General features: G+C 37.0%; 1 protein-coding gene across 1 annotated transcript in view; it reads right to left on the bottom strand.

Annotated features, from left to right (window-relative positions):
* Nucleotides 1-17085: 17085 nt before the first annotated feature.
* The window catches only part of LOC143668893 (uncharacterized), a 45411-nt gene continuing 41840 nt past the window's right edge, over nucleotides 17086-20656 (bottom strand). The window contains exons 3-5 of the mRNA XM_077143503.1: nucleotides 19913-20039; nucleotides 19266-19357; nucleotides 17086-18815 (exon numbers count right to left, since the gene is read on the bottom strand). Coding sequence (XP_076999618.1) covers nucleotides 17124-18815; nucleotides 19266-19357; nucleotides 19913-20039 — 1911 coding nt within the window. The 3' untranslated portion in view covers nucleotides 17086-17123. The remainder of the gene's footprint in view (nucleotides 18816-19265; nucleotides 19358-19912; nucleotides 20040-20656) is intronic.

Here is a 20656-nt window from a genome sequence, read left to right as displayed (position 1 = left end):
AGAAATCTACACGGGAGTATTGTGAGTTCAAGAAGACTGATGTGGGCAAGGTGTTCTTAAACATTAATAAAACATATATAGATGGTAGAGAGATAGAATGATATGGCAAATGTGGAAAATATTAAAATTGGAGAATGAGAATATCTGGGTGTGGGTGTGGGCTAACTTGGATTTCTCCATGTGGGGTTTGTATAATTTTGCAACTGTCCTGAATGTTTGAAATTATTAAAAAAATAATCTAAAAAAATTCTAGTACCTCTTCTTTTCCATTTCTGTAAAATTTTCTTACAATTTCTCACATTCATTCATTTCAATTTCTTCCATTGTTATTTCTAAAATGACAATGAAAAAACTATAGTCTGGGGTAAATTCTGAGCTATCTTCTCTCCTTGTATAATTATAGGTGCTTGAAATGAAATATGTATCAGGACATACCTCCCTCCAAAAAACTAAATTACTCTTGGTGTTCCCAATCTTAGTTAATGGCTCCACCCAGTTTCCATGTATTGGCCTGTGAAATCCCTTCTCAGAACCACCCAAACACAATTAGACATTGTTATTATATCTACACTGATCGATATTATAATATTTAATTTCTACTACAATCCTTTTAAACACTTTCCTACCTTATATTCATGGTCCTTCACTTTCAATTTAAATATCAATTTCTCAGAGATCCCTACCCTGAACCCCAAATTATTTGCTTTTGCCTTCTCAATCTCATTGTTTTAATTACACTGAAACGAGTACTTCAGATCACTCATCTAATTTTTCATTTTACTTTGTCTTTATTGGTTGATTATCTCCCCCACCAGTTGAACTACAGAAAATGGTTCCCTGAATTCTAAAATAAGACATGTCTCTCTTTGACCATTTCAAATAAATTACAATCTAGGGAAAAGCCATGTTCACAATAATTTACCCTGTCTTCAGATGACCTGTCCCAAAATGCCTCCAGTCATCTTAAATAATTATCTTTTGAATAAAACTTAATTTATAAAACAATGGAGGTATGTCCTTCTTGGGTAAAATTCTCTCCAGCACTTACCAGAACCCAAATAGAAAGAAAAGCCAATCAAGGGTTTATCTAGGATGCTGCCACCACACTCTGGAGCTGGACGCTTCTTTCTGACAGAGACATTTTTTCCTTTCTTTTGACCAAACTACCAGAGGTATTTCTTGGTACCTCCTTTCACACCTGAACCCACATCTTCCCCATCCTGACTACCCTGAAATCAATCCTGTAGTTGTGGGACTGTTGAGAAAAACAGCTAGGGCTATGGGAGAAAAAAAAAGGAAAAAAGACAACTTCAAACCCTAACAATTCTATACATCAAAGTTGCCCACAATCCCCCCTCTTCTCTGTCACCCTGCTTAGGCTAGTCAGGCACCTGAGAGACTTTAAATGAGTAGCACTTTATCTAACTCCTCCTCTCTCCCAGCCCTTACAACCTTCAGATGGCTTAATTACCACAAAGGGAAACACACAGAAGCAAGTGATCCTAATTACAACCTCAGTAAATCTCTCATTCAATAGTGTAAACAAAATTGTCCTAAGCACCACTCACCTACCCCAGTTTTCAATCCCCCTTCCTATCCTCCATGGCTTTTCCTCCAACTGACTCTCAGCCCTTAAAAACCTGTCCTTCATTTCGATGGAGTTGCATCCCCTCTCTCCCTTTCTGTATCAATCCTTGAATAAAGCCATCCTTGTCTCACAATGTAGGCTTTTCTTTAAAAGTTATTGATGCCATAACTTGGGTAAGATCAGAACATCCCCTGCACCCCGGACCTCTCAAATGGACTGACTCAGTTGCACTGCAGACCTACTATCCTCTGCCCACTTGGCTGTCTGGAGCCTCATGTCGATCTCCTTATCAGGTGCTATGGACTGTTTGTTGAAGAATGGTAAGGATTTGACTTGAACTGTTTGAAAGTACTCTTTGTATTTTGAGATCTCTTTGAGTGGGAATTCACTCTCTGACTCTTTTGGCTTGAATGGGATGCTTCCTGGACAAGTCTTCTTGGCTCTTTTGAATGGGTATTACATCTCTCCATCAAGCAGGATTATCCCTGGATCCCACTTCCTATCCCTTCCTTGAGTGAGATTCTTCCTGGATCCTCTCTCTTTACTTTGAGCCAGACTCTTCCTGGTCTTGTATGAGACCTTTGTCCTCTGTTTGTCTTCTTTGTTCTTATTATCTCGTTTGAATTGTGATCTTTTTGTTGGGATCATAAATTTTAATTATTATGTTGATGCCTGCCTTTACTGCAGGAAATTCCCAATCTTCTGGCACTCTGCCTGTAAATAACCCTGCTGATTATAAGCTTTGCCATTCCAGTATTACCTCTGTCCAATTTGTTTCTTCAGGGCAAAATTTTAACTTAGATCTATCCAGATCTCCAATGGGAGAAATCTTCAATCTCCTCAAGGTTGCTAATTTAAGACCTTTCCCTCCTCTTACATCATTCCTCCCTCCTTCTTTGTACCACCTTCATCCTTCCCTTTAGCTCCTGTGAATCCATTCTCTTTCCACTCTAGCCCCCAACTCCCTATAGTTACTGGAACTTCTGCCCCCTATCACCTTTGGGGGCTCTCCAAGGGTTCAGGGAGATCAAAAGCAACCAACTGAGGCTGAAAAATAAAATTGAAAACAGATCGGATATTTTATCCACTCAGACTTTGGAGATACCAAAATGGCTGCCTGGTTTCTCCTCAGTCCTTCACCTAAAATTTGGTCTACAGTTTCCATAAGAGTACACATCGATTTAAAGAAGTGTTAAAATTCTCCTTCACTAATATTCATGGGGATCTTTAGTCCTCAGTTTAAGCAAATAGCCCAAATTTGTTCCATTTGCCATGAACACAACCCTATTTATAAAAAGAGCAAAATGTGACAAAGACAAAAACCATCTCTTTTTTTTACTGTATGACATATATACAAATCAAAGAAAGAAAAAAGCAATAGTTTTCAAATCACTCTTCAACAAGTAGTTATAGGACAGATCCCAGAGCTATGGGTTATGGGCTACCATATCATCATCTCAGCTTTTTCCTTCTAGCTGCTCCAGAATATAGGAGGCTAGAAGGAATAAATATTTTTTTATCATCATAATTGACTTTTCTTTTTTTGTGAAAAATAACATATATACAAAAAAAGCAATAAATTTCAAATCACAGTGAAACAATTAATTGTAGAACAGATTTCAGAGTTTGGCATGGGTTACCATTCCACAATTTTAGGTTTTTCCTTCTAGCAGCTCTAAGATACTGGAAGTTAATGATTCATCAATCATACTCATGATTTAGTGATTCATCAATCATACCCATTTGTTAAACTCTACCTTCTTTGTATGACTCCACCATCACCTTTGATCTTTCTATCCCATTCTTTAGGGGTATTTGAGCTATGGCCATTCTAACATTTCCATGTTGGAAGGGTCTGTCAATATTATGGGGTAGGGAGATGGAACTATCTGATGTTCTGGAAAGGCTGGGCCCTCTAGGTTTTAGGACTTATCTGATCCAGGGAGGATCTGGAGGTTGTAAGTTTCTGGAAAGATACCCTAGGGCATGGAACTTTTTAGAGTCTTATATATTACCCTAGGTATTCTTTAGGATTGGCTGGAATGGCCCTGGTTGGGGTTTGGCAGGTTATAATAGGTAGCAAAGTCTAACTGAAGCTTATGTAAGAGGACACCTCCAGAATAGTCTGTTGACTCTATTTGAACTCTTTCAGCCACTGTTATTTATTAGTTACACTGTTTTCCCCTTTTGGTTAGGATGGAATTGTTGATCCCATGGTGCCAGGGGCAGACTCATTCCTGGAAATCATCTCCCACATTGCCAGGGAGACTTGTATCCCTAGATGTCATGTCCTATGTAGAGGGGAGGGCAATTATTTCACTTGCAGGACTGGCCTTAGAGAGAGTGAGGCCACATCTGAGCAACAAAAGAGGTCTTCCAGAAGTAACTCTTAGGCCTATAAATAGGCTAAACTTCTCCACTACATACATACATAAGCTTCATAAAAGTCTGAAGATCAAGGGCCTATTGACTGGTTGTCCCTAATGTTTGACACAGTATCAGGGGTTTCCCCAGTGGTAAAGTTTAATAGTTCCATATTTTTTCTTCCATTCCTCAAGGGACTTTGCCAAAACTTTTTGGTTATCTGCTTAATATTTCTAGGATGTATCCAGGCATCACATTAAGCAATACAGGATTAAAGGGCCTCTTTCTTATTCTGGGCTCCCTGTGTTACAATTGTTCAAATGAGCAGGGCAGACAAGTTAAGTTAGATTATATGTTACAGAAAGTTTAGGTTCCAGACAAAATAAACCTTTCTTCCTTCGGCTTAAAGAGTAGGTGCAGTTTTAAAATATAGACAATGTATTGCTTACCCCTGTGTTCTGAATTACTTTAATCCAGAGCTGATTGGTTTCATTCTTATTCCTCAATACCAGCTTATACATATATAAAACAACCTCTCAAAACCCAGATATAATAGTTATCACTACAGACTAAATGTGTCTGCTATAAGAGTTTATAATCTAGGCCCCTGTTTTCTGATAAGCATACTCTAAAGGAGATCATACGATAATTGTTCTTTCATTTCTGACTTATTTTGCCTCACCACATGTCCCACAGGTTCATTCACATTGTTGCATGCCTCACGACTTCATTCCTTTTTGTAGCAACATGATATTCAATCATATGTATACACCATCATTCACTAATCTACTTCTCAGTGCATCCTTCAATCTCCTGCATTCATTAGGCAAAATGCCAGCTCTTTTATATAAACCAGTGTTCTCGTTTGCTAGCTGCCGGAATGCAACACACCAGAGATGGATTGGCTTGTAATAAAAGGGGATTTATTTTGTTGGTTCTTCAGAGGAAAGGCAGCTAACTTTCCACTGAGGTTCTTTCTTATGTGGAAGGCACAGGATGGTCTCTGCTGGTCTTCTCTCCAGGCCCCTGGGTTCCAACAACTTTCCCCGGGGTAACTTCTTTCTGCATCTCCAAAGGCCTGGGCTGAGCTGCAAGTGCTGAGATGAGGAATGCGGAGCTGCTTAGCTTTGCTACATTGCAATCTCTCATTTAAGCACCAGCCAATTAAGTCAAATGTCACTCATTGCAGCAGACACGCCTCCTAGCCGACTGCAGATGTAATTAGCAACAGATGAGGTTCACCTACCATTGGCTTATGTCTGCAGCAACAAGACTGGTATGCTCACCTGGCCAAGATGACAACTGAATCTAACTAACACAACCAGTGTTTTATATTTCAGTGTTTATGTATGACACATGGCTAAAAGTTTTTAGAATTGAATCTCTAAGTTCTCTATTTGTATCTGCCTCTCTCTATATAATGCTTTATGTAAGATATTTTGTTAGCTCCAGATGCTGTTATCAAATTAACTTACAAAATTCCTGAAACAACTCTATTCTGATTGGCTTAAAGAGAAATAAGTGCTTATATAAATTAAATACTCCTCAAATCCCAGGAACTTAAGAAAACTAAAATTGTAATACTTCCAAGGTTTTTAAAAAATGCATTCTTATAAAATCTAAACCCTCAAGTGTTTAAAGAAATCTTCATTTACTTTAACTCTTTGGCAAATGAGACTATACTGGTTTAATAAAAAAAGCTTAAGTCATCCAAGTTATCAGTGCTAGGCTCAATATAAATATGCATTTTTATTATTCTTGGCTGTATTTTTAGTAAACTTTTCCCAAATCAAATAAGCTTGAATTATATATAAACTAGATGTCTGAGATGACAAAACATGTAAATTTGTTCAACCAAATTGAATAATTAGCAATAATTGTGTTTTATAGGATGTCAGCTTGAAGACAGATTTTAAGACATTTTAATAATTTAAAACTTTAGGTTTATACTAACTTATGTATGCAAGGTCTGCAGATATGCTTCTGTTAAAGAAGAAGAGAATAGCCATGTCCTAAGGTAAAATGACTGGTTATTATAGAATAAGAAAGAGGAAAGTATAGGATTAAACAAATGGATATGAAAAATTATTAAAGATTTGTGGAAGGAGAATTTTATTTCTTGTGGTTAAAGCTGGATGAGACTTGTATTCTTTAAAAGAGCATTAATGTCTATTAGTATACTGAATTTCTTTCTTAATATACAATAATGTTATTTTCTCTATTAAAAATGAAAAATTTTCTTGGATTATTGATCTGTTTTTAATTATATCTTATGAAAAGTTTTCTTTACCTTCTGAGTAATGAGCCAAATAGGCAGAATCTATGTCTTATCAAAATAATTTACTATACTTTATGTCCTTGATTGTTTAAGAGAACCAATTTTTCTCAGTATTAAAAGAACTAAAGTTTTGATGATCATGTTACCTCCTTGTTTACTTTTAAAATCTTTTTATTGTCTCTTTGGTTAACTAAAAATCCAAGTATTGTTTGCAGTGACAGATGTCTAAACTTCTTGATGATATTTGACATTTTGGATTTAACAAAATCAAATCCTAAATAATGTCTTCTTGCTCTCAAACTGTCTTTGGGATTTTCCAGAGGGTTCCTGGGAAATCAAAAAGGATTTATTCACTCACCTTTTAAAGGTTTATTTGATATGTGGTGCATTGCATAGGAAGTACTGTCAAAGTAAAAGAGATGCTTAACCTTTCCTACATAAAATTTGTATGGGTAAAATAATTTAAATCTTTCAAAAATTGTAGAAAGTTCTACATCTTTTTCCCTTTTCCGATCTCTCCAGAGATGGAACTATCTGATGTTCAGGACTTATCTAGATCAGGGGCCCATCTGAAGGTTGTAGGTTTCTGGAAAGTTACTCTAGTGCATGGAACCCTTGTGTAACCTTATATATTGCCCTAGGTGTTCTTTAGGATTGGCTGGACTGGTCCTGGTTGGGGGTTGGCAGGTTATGATAGGTAGCAAGGACTACCTGACGCTTGCATAAGGCCAACCTCCAGAGTAGCCTCTTGACTCTATTTGAATTCTCTCTGCCACTGATACTTTATTAATTATACTTCTTTTCCCCCTTTTGGTCAGGATGGAATTGTTGATCTTACGGTGCCAGGTCTGGATTCATTCCTGGGAGTCATCTCCCATGCTCTGTATTATTTTATAGCATGAAGTTTAGGCAATCTAGTATTTATGTCCATGTTTCTTTACATGTTTATATATCTTTTTAGTATATGTATAGTAACATTCTTGAGGACATGACGGTCTCTTCTTTTTTATGAAAAAAGGAGGTGCATTCCTGGTGCCTGCCCATGCAAAAAATAGGAGGTGTAAAGGTAGTTCAGTGGTAGAATTCTTGCTTGACATGTGAGAAGCCTGGGTTCTATTCCCAGTCCATGAACTTTCCAAAAAACAAACCAACAAGAAAAAACAAATGAACAAAAATTTCAACAAATGATGCTTCAATAATGGGATACTCATATGGAAAAATAATTAAATGTGACCCTGTCATACAGCCTACAAAATTATATATACATTTAAATGAGACAGAAATGAGAAGGGTATCAGTCACATACATCACAAAAGATCAACGCTACAGAAAAGGATGTTGCAATAAAGGAAAAGAGACACACAAAAAGATAGGACATATAAAAATCAAAGGACAAAATATCTTATATGCTGCCTTTACAATAATAATATTCAATGTTAATGGATTAAACTCCCCAATCAAAAGACACAGATTGGTAGAATGGATAAAAAAGCATTCTTCAATTATATGCTGCCTAAAAGAGACTTAACTTAGATCCAAAGACACAAACAACATGAATATGAAAGATTACAAAAAGACAGTCCATACAAACAGTAACCAAAAAAAGAGCTGGGGTAGCATTACTAATATCAGACAAAGCAGGTCTTAAATGCAAAACTTTTATAAGACACAAACAAGGACAGTATATATTTAAAAAAAGGGGGGGGGGAGCTATTCACCAAGAAAATGTAAAGGATTTGTACACAGAAAACTACAAAACATTGCTAAAAGGAATCAAAAAAGACTTGGATAAATGGAAGGACATTCTGTGTTCATGGATAGAAAGACTATAGTTAAGATGTCAATTCAACTTGAATTCATTTACAGATTCAATGTAATTCCAATCAAAATTCCTACAGTGTACTCTGTAGAAATGCAGAAGACAATTATCAAATTTAGTTGGAAGTGTAAGCGGCCTCAAATTCCCAAAAATATCTTGAAAAAGAAGAATGAAGTTAAAGAACTCAGACTTCCTGACTTTAAAACATATTCCAAATTACAGTGGTCAAAAAAAGCATGGTACTGGCATAAGGATAGCTATATTGACCAATGAAATCAAATTGAGAGTTCTGAAGTACACCCTCATATCTATTGCCAATTTATTTTTGACAAGGTTGCCAAGTCCACGCACAGTGTTTACAAAAATTAACTCAAAATGGATCAAAGACATAAATATAAGAACCAGGACTATAAAACTCCTAGAAGAAAACATAGAGAAACATCTTCAGGATCTTATGTTAGGCAATGGTTTCTTAAACTTTATACCCAAAGGAAACAAACAAAAAAGAAAAAAAAAATAGGTAAATAGGGATCTCATCAAGATAAAGTTTTCTGCAATGAACTTTATTACAAAAGTATTTGGAAACCACATATCTGATAAGAATTTAATATCCAGAAACATACAAAGAAATCCTAAAACTAAACAATCAAAAGACAATTTTTTTAAATGGGCAAAAGACTTGAATAGACATTTCTCCAAAGAGAATATACAAGTGGATAAAAATTAGCTATTAAAGCAACACAAATCAAAGCTATGAGATACCATTTCACACCCACCAGAATAGCTACTATTAAAAAAAAAACAAAAAACAAAATACAGGTCTTGGAGAGTATGTGGAGAAATAGAAAAACTCATTCATTGCTGGTGGGAATGTAAAATGTGCAGTTGCTGTGGAAGACAGTTTGGAAGTTCCTCAAAAAACTAATATAGAATCACCAAATGACCTGACAATCTGTCTACTAGGTATACACCCAAAAGAAATAAAAGTAGGGACTCTAAAATAGGTATTTGCACACAAATTTTCATAGTAGCATTATTCACAATTACCAAAAGATGCAAGCAACTCAAGGTTCCATCAACCAAAGAAAGGACAAAGGAATAGTGTTCAGCATTAGAAAGGATGACTCTTAAAGAAATTATGTTGAGTCAAAGAAGGCAGACACAAAAGGATAAACATTGTGTGATTTTACTGATATGAAATAATTATAATAAGCAAACTCATAGAATTAGGACCTAGAATATAGATTATCAGGGGCTGATTTGGGTATAGGGTATGGTAAGTTAATGCTTAATATGTACAGAATTTCTATTTGGGTTACTTGTAACATTTTGGAAACAGATGGCTGTGATGGTAGAACAGCATTATGAGTGTAATTAACAGTGTTCAGTTATGAATGTGATCAATAGGGGACAATTTAGGTCATATGTATCACTAGAATAAAAATTAAAAAACACAGGACTGTACAACAGTGAAACATACTGTAATAAACGATGGACCATAGGTAACAGTAAAATTATAAAAATCTTCTTTCATGAAGTATACTAAATGTACCACACTAATGCAAGGTGTTAATAGGGTGGTATATAGGAAAAAATACACCCTAATATAAACCACGGATCATAGCTAATAGTATAAATATATTATTCTTCATTAAATTGTAGAAAGGTGCCACACTAATGCAAAGTGTTAATAATGGGGGGGGTATAGAAACCCTGCTTTTTTTTTTTTTAACACGATTTGTTTCTGTAAACCTACAACTTCTCTAATTAAAAAAAAAAGCTTAGGAGCATGTCCCTCCTTTGGGTATAGCTGTGTTAATCTCTCTAATGTGTACTCTCTCTTTTTAATAAACTTCTTTTAAATAAATGCTACTACTTATTCCTGCTGGGCCTCTTGTCTCTAAATTCTTTCAGTTTCAAGATCACTGAACCCGGATAAGGGCTCAGCTGGCACTATTACCAGCAGGGCACTGGTTACATATGCTGGCGAGCCTGCGAGGAGTGATTTTAAAAGTTTCCAGGAGAGCAGTATCTTCTATGTAAGACACCGGCTATTGAGACCTCATTTTGTCAGTCACCCCCTCTTTTTCCCTTCCCTTTCTCCAGAGGAAATTCTTCAGGTATTCTTGCTCACCTCCTCCTCTGCATACAGCCTATGTGTCATTCCTGCACTCTTTATAACATCAACCTCCTCGCAAAGGAGAACGCAGACCTTAGCTAAATGGGGCCTCTATCCCTTTTCTCTGTAGTGGTTTTTAGATCAGGTCATGCATGAAGCTAACTTTCTGCCCTGAGATTTGGGAAAGAAGAAGAGGTTTGGCTCAAAGCAGAGGAATCTCACCAGCCCTTGGAGTCTGGCCCGGAGCTGCCAGGATGAGAAGTCTGGCTCCCCAGTCTTCTGGGTCTGGCTTATGAGTCAAAGGCTGAATCCAGACAGCCTGTCTCCTAAGGCCTAGGACTTTTCTCCTCCATGGGGATGCCCTGGGGTGAGTAGGTGTCTTGAGGATACTATTTGGCTGGCACAGGAGATGCTGAACCCCAGTGAATGAGTATCCCTCTATCTCTCTCTCCTTTCAGAATAATGGGCAGCGCATCCAGCATTCCAATTGATAGCCCCCTGGGCTGCATCCTGAAAAATTGGAATAATCTTCCAACCGTTGAACTGAAAAAGAAAGGGTTGATTTCTTATTGTAACATAGCTTGGCCTCAATATAAATTGGGAGGTGGAGAAAAATGGCTGGAAAATGGCATTCTTGTCTTCAATGCTATTCTCCAGATTAGATCTTTTGTGTAAAAGAGAAGGGAAATGGTCTGAAATTCCTCATGTCCAGCTTTTTATGGCTCTGTAACAGGATAAGGCCATGAAGAGAGCTTGTAAAGTGTGTTATTTTAAGAAGGAATTAAGAGATGAATCCTTTCTGTCTCAGGAAGAGGAGGCAGATATTTTAAATGACCCATTTTTGCTAACCCCCCATGAAACCTCAAAAAGACTCAGGAAAGATCTTCCCCCAAGCCCAGACCTTGACCCATTGGAAGTGAGGCTCCCACAGACCCTCCTCCTTAAAGGAAGGGGCTTCCATGCCCACTGCTCCCCCTCCTTATTCAAGTCCTGTGGGACATAGTCTCAGTGGGGCCCTTTACCACCACCCAGAGAAGGGAAAAGGGAGCGCTGAAGGAAATGGGATGTATTCTCTCTCTGGGAAGTAGCCAATGGGGATATGGAAACTATAAGGGTCCACATTCCTTTTTCTTTGACTGACTTAGCCAAGTATAAGAAATTGGGAAATTTTTCTAAGGACCCCTCCAAGTTTCTGGAAGAAATAAAAAATCTGGTCCTCACACATGAGTTCAATGGGGAGACATCTGAGTTATTCTCTCCTCCTGTTGCATTCCCAAGGAGAAATGAAGGATTTGGGCAGAAGTCCAAGGGCATGTAGACAAGCTGCATGGGGAACAGCAGGGACAAATGCAGACAGGGGAGACTAGCAGAAGCTATGAAATATATATATATACTAATGAAGATCCAGACTCTGAGGAAGGATAAATCATGCTAAGAACCTACTTTATAGGCCAGTCTGCTTCTGACATAAGGAGAAAACTACAAAAGATGTCCTCAGGACCCCAAATGCCTATAAATGACCTTATGAGCACTCTCTTATCTGTCCTTAATAACAGACAGGGTCTGGAGAAGAAGAGAAAGCAAGGAGAGACCAGAACAAGGTTTGGCTCATAGCTTTGGCTATGAATGGTAACCAGCCACCTTAGGGCCACGTGGGGTAGAAATCATCAGGAACCTGTCATCGATGTGGAGATTTGGGGCACTGGAAGCGGGAGTACCCCCAAAGACCAGAGGAGCCCAGAAGATGGCGAGAGCTTCCAGCGCCCTGTCCATGAGGCAGGAAGGCAGGACACTGGGCCTGAGAGTGTGTCAAGCCCCAAGGGGGAGTGAAGCCTCTCCCAGCCCTGTTGTCCACCCCTGAACACGAATGCGGGGGCCTGGGGCCAACGGCTCCCTGGATCTCACAGAAAATTATCAAATTGATCCCCAAGTGTCTCTAAATGTGGCAGGTTAGACTGTTAATTTTTTCATTGATATGGGAGCCACATATTCTGTCTTAACCTCTCACTCCGGGACTTTCTGCACTAAAACGAGTTCCATAGTGGGAGTAGATGGGAAGTTACAGCCTCCAGCCTTCACCCCAACTCTCCCCTGCCAAATTGGCAGTATTCTTTTGAGTCATCAGCTTTTCATAATACTACAGTGTCCCACCCATTGCTGTCTTTAGGTTCCTAACTGAAGGAGGTAATCAAGTTTCACCTTCTAAGGAAGAAACTGCCTTATAAAAGGTTCTTTACCTTGGTCTGTCCTTGCCCCAAGGGAATGCTCTGTGATAAAGAGCATAAAGAGAGAATAAAGGCTACGCTTTCAGTGCCACCCGCTGAGATGTAAACCCAGAACAAAACATAAGAATAAGCATAAGAGGGCTGCAATAAAATAGCAAATAGCAAAACTGTTACTGTTTCAAAACGTATTAAGTATAATCTGACAAGTTTTATTCTGATGGTGATTGTATGTATGTTGTGAGATGTTTGTTTGGAGAGTTTCTAAAATCATTTCGGTGACTTAAATATGAAGGATATAAGGGATTTTTTTTTTTAGTTCAAAAGAAAAAGAGTGTAGTTTTGTCTTAAAATCAAAATGAATGGTTGTTACAGAATGAGGAAAATGTAAGACAAAACCCAAATGGATATGGAAGGTTTACAAAGTTCGTGGAGAGAGAAATTGTGGTCAAGGTCAAGAAAAGTTTAATGGATCTATAATATACGAATGCAAAACTTAAACAATGTCCTGCTTAAGTGAAAAAGTTTTTTTAAATTATTCCATCTTCAGTACAGAGTAGCAAAAAGTTTACAGTTTTGTAAGATAACTTCTTATGTCTGTGTTAACATTAGCATACCTTTAGTTGCTCAAAACAAAACTTCGTTTTTTCTCCAACTTTAATTAAATAACTTCAATTAAATAAAAAAACAAGTATTATTTCAAACCGATCTTTAACACTTTGCTTTCTTAAGGTTAACCCTAAAAATTTATATTTTTTATTCCAAACACTTCCAGAAACTTATTCTTCCACCTTATAAAATTCAGTGCTAAAAATAGCTAAATTCATTTAATATATTATAAATTGCATAAAAAATGTGTTTAAATTTCCCTATTGATTGCAGTGTTTCACTCTAATGCTTCTCCAAAAGTGTTTGCAGTAAACTACAAATCAGAAATGAATTTTTAACAAAATAAACCTTTTAAAAGAAGTTATGTTGTACCTGTTAATATAACCCTAGTTATGTTTAAAAAAAGAGAGGTAACCTCTGTTTTAACAAAAGTATTTAGCAAATATGTTCCAGCTTTAAGTAACTCTAGCCTCCCATGGAATGTTACTGTTAGTCACCCATGTTCCCCAAAGTGGCAATTACCTAATGCTAATACTCTCTATAACTATGCCCTCTCTGTTCTATATGTCATCTCTATTGTCAGAGTACATCTAAACAGGACCTGCCCATCTGTGACATGTTTGGAACAGCTCAATCTGGGTAATTACTAAAAGCGGCATCCTGGACACCAAAACTTCTGATTCAACTGCACACCAGTACATAAAATGGCTGTGCATGTTCAGGTGCGGCCAGGGCATCATTATGTGACAAAATAAATACAGGGGGGCAAAGAATCTCTAAGTGAGCTGGAGCATTCTTGTCTTCTCCCAAATGCTATTATTTTCTCATTTCTCAACATTAGAAGCTGTAAACATGTAACCTCCTGTTCTCACACTCAGGGAATCATGCAGAAGATTTTAGGAGTGGTGGATTGTAATATAATAAATGTTTTTGCATTTTCCAACATCCCCCAAACCTTCCAACATTGTCAGCAATTATACACATTCCTACATGTACTCGCAATTCCGTGAAAACATAAAAAATGTATTTCTCAACCTCCTTTAAGATTAAAGGGATTAAACTTTTTCTGGGGGGGGGGGGATTGAAGCAGGATAAAATAGGAGAACTCCAAGTCCCTGGTTTCCTGAAAGAGTTAACAGATAACTTAAAGTCCCTTGTTTCTTATCTAGCTCCAAAAGAACTAATACAATGATGCAAACTTCCTGGTACAAAAATTTCCCTAAAGCCCCAAAACTTCACCAAACCATTGTAACCTAAAACCATAAAAGCTTGTAAAACCCTGGTCCCAAAACAAACTAGTTATTAATAAGGAGAATAGGGTCATAAAGACTGTTAACCATTTGCCCAAAGACAAATTTTAGGTACGTGACAACAAACAATGAATTCTGCTATCTCCTCCTAGAAGAAAGAAGACACCTAGTATGCAAAGGTTACTATGGAAATCTGCTACCAACAACTTTTCTATAAAACAAGTTGGCCCACTCCACTCAGTCCATGTCCATTTCTTAGGCACATCCATATTAACCTCTCTAATGTGTACTCACTTTTTTTTAATAAACTTTACTATTTATTCCTAAAAAAATAAAAATAAAATAACGCTTAAGGACGGAGCCAAGGACTCCAGGTCCCTGCCATCAATTGGCAACACTATGTCCTCATCAGGGTGTAATAAGAAAAGGGGTGATACAAACCTATATGGGTCTCCTAGATACAGACACCCAAGTGACAAAAACCCCATGCCTCCACAAAGGCATAATATGGTAGATGACAAAAGTGGTTTCTTCTGATCTTACGTTTTGAATCACAGAAGAAACAGCAAAACTCAAAGCTGGGGAGTTTTTTCATAGGCAAAAACTACTGTAGATACACACTCTATATAAGTGAGAGCAATTGTCATGCCTGATGTGGCAGCCAGAAACAATGTTTCAGCTATGAAGAAACACGTCTGATACAGTATTCATATATCCACTTGGACTCCAATCAGATCTAGGCACCTACCTCATTTACATCACAAGTGACATGGCCATTTCATGCTCCCTATCACTCACCTGTCATGAGGTGAGAGGGCACTGGGACAGATGTCTCAAATAATAACTGCATAAAGGCCATCAGGAAGAACAATTTAGTGTGTCTAAAGGTATTTAGGCACTTAACACTGCAATGTAAGGGAAACAAGGCACTCAAACGTATTTTGGGAAATAATGACCTTTGGGGAGGATGCAGGAACAAGGAGATGCCTGATGAGGCTACAACTGCAAAATTGCAGCCTCATTAGATATCCAAACGTTCTTTCTTTTCTACTGCTGTAAATCACCACCCAAGGCTGGTTTGTGGTCTGGGCTACAGTGGGATTACCAGAAAGGCATCCTGATTCCAAACTGGAGGTGATGCACAGGACTTCCTCCTGACAAATGGACATTCTCCACACCTTTAATGTCCTTATTTGCTGTGATATCCATGCTTTTGTTGGCTATACCCTTTCTGCAATAAAACTCTAATGTATGGAATGACACACAGAAATATTCTGGAGTCTGGGGTATTTTCTAGCCAATCAACCCTCAATTCTCCAGGACTGACATGTCTTATTGCATTTAAATAGTTGCATTTGTAATTATTCTCTACATTATGATGGCATTAGTAAATGGTATTTGAAAAGAAGAGCACTTATGTACCATTTGGCTTTATTTCTAAAGTGTGTTTATCCATGTTTGTTCTCATCCTTGCCATGAACAATACATATTATAACAAAGCAATAGTTAAGAATCATATTGTAGTGTTCTAAATGTTTGAATTAACATTCAAGATTATTTTCTGATTTCTGTAACTCTTTATGTCTAGAACTGCATAAACAACTAAAATGTCTAATAGACTAGATTTTCAGCAACATTTGTCACATATATACAAATACTAATCTTGGTTAATACCACTTTACTTCTTACAAATTCTACCATTCAATATATCTCCTCACATCACGATCCTACATCGTTTTCCTATGCATTTCCAGTAGGAAGACTGGTTCAATACTCTTGAATCTTTGTTAACTTGTGCTCAAGGGTCCATGTAAAGTACTTTATATTCCATTCTGAGTATTCAGATTTGAAATCCACTGAAGCATTTCCAAAACTGACATTAAAATGCTGTCTCTTCAGCATAGGAATATCAGTGCTAAGGAATGAGTGATCACTGAAGATGTTCCCTCATACGTGGCAACTATGAGCTTCCCTGTGTGAATTCTCACTTGTCCTACAAATGCTGTTATATGTATGCAATTTTGTGTGATTTTTCATTGAATAACATCTCCAGAATTAATTACCTGGCACTTACTCAAGAGGGTCCATCCTCTTGGTGGAGAATTTTCTCTCTTATTTTACTAGACATTCCTACACCAAGATTTTATTGCACAACAAAGCTGCTACTTAGATGAAGGTGGGTCTAAAATTTCTCTCCTGTGAAGTTCACTTATTTTTTAAAGGACAAATCTTAAATGAAGGCATTGGCAAATTGAATACTGAGAATTTCTCTCATGCGATTTCTGTTTAGTCTATGAGAACAGTGGGTGAAGACTTCCATGTTAACTGAATTTATACTATGAGCTCTCTCATGTTGTATGTTAATCATCAGACCATCTGCCAAAGACTTTGCCAGATAGGTGATATTTACGCAGATTCTGTCTAATAGGAATTGGCTTAGACTGAAGTAGTTAGGAAACTAAAGGCTCTCAGAGATTGATTACAGTGCTTCTTCAGTGTTTGAGTTCTCTAGTACATTTAAAAGTTAACTCAAGGACTGAAATACCATCTATGTTCAAAACATACAAAACATAGACTCTCTCATGTCATCTAATGCCAAAACAATGACTGAAACCTTTCACATATATCACATTGATGGGTTTTTTCCTCCAGTTTGAGTTCTTTTACATTATCTAAAGTTAAAATAAATTAAGATTTCCCCAGATGGATGATATTCTTATGGTTTGCTTGCATATGAGTTTTCGCATGCTGCTAATATAAGAATAACAAGTGAAGGATTTCCAACTTAAATGGCATTCATAGTTTCGTTTCAGTCTGAGTTCATGTTGTCCATTGACTGAAGGCTTCCCCACATAGATGAGATTCATAGGGTGCCTATCCAGTGTGAATTTTCTCATGTTGTTTAAGGGCAGAACACTGAATGAAGGCCTTCCCACATAGATGACATTCATGTTTCTCTCCAGTGTGAGTTTTCTCATGTCGTCTCAGGCCAGAAGTTTGCGTGAAGACTTTCCCACACAGACGACATTCATATGGTTTCTCTCCAGTGTGCATTCTCTGATGTTTTTTCAGGGAAGAGTGTACAGTGAAGGCTTTCCCACACAGGTGACATTCATATGGTTTCTCTCCTGTGTGAGTTCTCTCATGTTGTATCAGGGAAGAACATACAGTGAAGGCTTTCCCACATAGATGACATTCATACGGTTTCTCTCCTGTATGAATTCTTTCATGTTGTCTGAGTTGGGAAATATTACTGAAGGTTTTCTTACATAGATGACATTCATATGGTTTCTCTCCAGTGTGTGTTCTCTTATGCTGTCTAAGGCCTGAACATTGTGTGAAGGCTTTCCCACATAAATGACACTCATAGGGTGTCTCTCCAGTGTGAATTCTCTCATGTCGTCTAAGGGCAGAACGATGAATGAAGGCTTTCCCACATAGATGACATTCATAATATTTCTCTCCAGTGTGGGTTTTCTCATGTTGCCTAAGGACAGAAGTTTGAGTGAAGGCTTTCCCACATACATGACATTCATAGGGTCTCTCTCCAGTATGAGTTCTTTCGTGTTTTTTCAAGGAAGAACATACAGTGAAGGCTTTCCCACATAGATGGCATTCATAAGGTTTCTCTCCTGTGTGCGTTCTCTCATGTTGTATCAGGGAAGAACACACAGTGAAAGCTTTCCCACACAGATGACATTCATATGGTTTTTCTCCAGTATGAATCCGTTCATGTTTTCTAAGTTGGGAAATATTACTGAAGGTTTTCTCACATAGATGACATGCATATGGTTTCTCTCCAGTGTGAGTTCTCACATGTTGTCTAAGGCCAGAGCATTGAATGAAAGCTTTCCCACAAAAATGACATTCATATGGTTTCTCTCCAGTATGAATTCTCTCATGTATCCTAAGTTTAGACATTCTATTGAAGGCTTTCCCACATAGATGGCAGTCATATGGTTTCTCTCCAGTGTGAGTTTTTGCATGTTGTCTCAGGGAAGAACCTTCAGTGAAGGCTTTCCCACAGAGATGACATTCATAAGGTTTCTCTCCAGTGTGAATTCTCTCATGTATCCTAAATTTAGACATTCTATTAAAGACTTTCCCACACAGATGACATTCATATCGTTTCTCTCCAGTGTGAGTTCTCACATGTTGTCTCAGGGAAGAACGTTCAGTGAATGTTTTCCCACATAGGTGACATTCATAAGGTTTCTTTCCAGTATGAGTTTTCTCATGTATCCTAAGTTTAGATATTATATTGAAGGTTTTCTTACATACATGGCATTGATATGGTTGCTCTTCAACATGAGGTCCATTGGAATGTGTAAGGCCAGAGGTTTGAATAAAGGCTTTATCAATTAGGTCACATGATTTACTTCTAGTGCAAATATGCATTGGTTGATTAAAAAATGACTTTTCATTGAGGGCTTTTCCAAATAGATTGCTGAAATATGGTTTCTTTCCCATATGAGTCAAAGTACGTTGAGTCACTCTGGATCGGTGAGTGAAATCTTCTGGCACTTCACTACATTTAAAGCCATTCTTTTGAGTTGCAGATCTCTGCTTTGGGGAAGTAGATGAGAGATAGTAAAAAATTTGTTCATATACATCCATTTATTCATTTCTCTACATATAATTCTAAACTAACCAATTAGTGCCTCCATTTAAAATCTTTCCCATTTTAGTTACATACATGTTATTCTCCTGTATGCAGAGAGCTTCACTTTTGTAGTATACCAACAGCAGAGCCATCTCATCAATTTTCAAGGCTTTATAATATTTTAAAGATTAGGTATATGAGTCATGTTTACGCCATTTACCGTTTTTATAAATACTCAAGTTGTGTTTTTTATTCAGGTTAATTTTTTCCATAAATTCAAACTATCACAGACATTTTCTGGTTTAGCACTTAAACTCAACTTATTTAAAATTAGGCAATTGTACTAAATTCTTAATTTATTCTATTACCAGGTATCTATTCGGAATACATGGGTTCATTGACATGAAGCTTACCAATGATATGATGGCAGATATTTTCTTCCTGCAGATATGTAGCATGGATTTTATTTTTTGTTTTTTAAGGTCACTTTCCCTGCTTGAAACAACTATAAAAAATGAAAAAAAAAAGAACAATAAATTGCAGGACTAACATGACTAACATTAAGAAAATAAAAAGGTTGAAAAGTCCCAAGTGGTCCTACAATTATGTTTAAATATCACACTCATCTGAAATAGAATATTAAATCCAGGAATACTCTAGAAACACTTTATGAAGTTGACAATTAGAAAATTTCTTACAACAGAGCAATTATTTAGAAGATATCTAATCTGCTTAATTATCCTTTGAGAAAATATTCATTGAGTTCCCAGCAGTGTTCTGAGTGTTGGACACTGAGTAGCAAAAAAGACATTAAATTGTGGTCAACATTACATTCTAGTGGGGAGAAAAACTGGCTGTAAGTAACAAGTAAAGAAACAAATTTCTTCTAGGTAGCTTTACATGTTATAAAGTAATATAAAATATATTATTTATAAAGAATAAAAATAAAACATATAACAACATGGACACACTGTTCTAGACACTTCTTAAAGAAAAAGATTAGATGGATGGTTAGCTAGGTAGATAAACAGAGATAGAGAGATAAATTTAAGAGACTCACCCACAGAGACCAGATGACTAATACTCTCCAGCATTACATCTCTGAACAGCTTTTTCTGGGATGTATCCAGCATGGCCCACTCTTCCTGGGTGAAGTCTATAGCTATGTCTTTCAAAGTCACTGACTCCTACAACATCATGGACATTGGAATTCAGAGAAGGCCATCTCTAACAATGGCCAGAGTAGGATTTTGAGAGGACAGTAATGAGAAAGTAGTAACTGCTTATAGAAAGTTCAACCTCTGTTTTGAGTTTCAAGTCAGATCATAATGCTAAATGGTCATCTGCCTTTCATATGCAAAAGACAGTTACACTGAATATATAAAATACTGAATATATAAAACACTGAATATAAAAAAGGAATATTATATGCTACATAACCTGGAAATTTCCTAATAATCTGGTAACTATGATTTCCAGATGGTGATTATACAATTTGAACTTGAGCACTCATAACTAAAATACTGTTCTACCAATTTCAAGTGAGTCTATAAACTCATCACAAGGCAAGCAATATCTGATTTAATATTACTAAATACAACTATGGTTAGATAATTCCCCTAGATACCTCAGTTTCCATTCACCTATAAAATCATTTCACAAACTATACAAGTTTGAAATATCCAATGAGCTAATGTGTAAAGTGCTTTCTATCTAAATATTAGGATAGGTCTTTTATTCAGTAAAATGGCAGAGAGCCTCACAGTAAAGTCCAACATTCTGCTGAATTAAACAGGTATCATAC

The sequence above is a fragment of the Tamandua tetradactyla genome, chromosome 25 (assembly GCF_023851605.1).
Source record: "Tamandua tetradactyla isolate mTamTet1 chromosome 25, mTamTet1.pri, whole genome shotgun sequence".
Lineage (NCBI taxonomy): Eukaryota > Metazoa > Chordata > Mammalia > Pilosa > Myrmecophagidae > Tamandua > Tamandua tetradactyla.
This window is presented reverse-complemented; position numbering and strand designations above follow the sequence as displayed.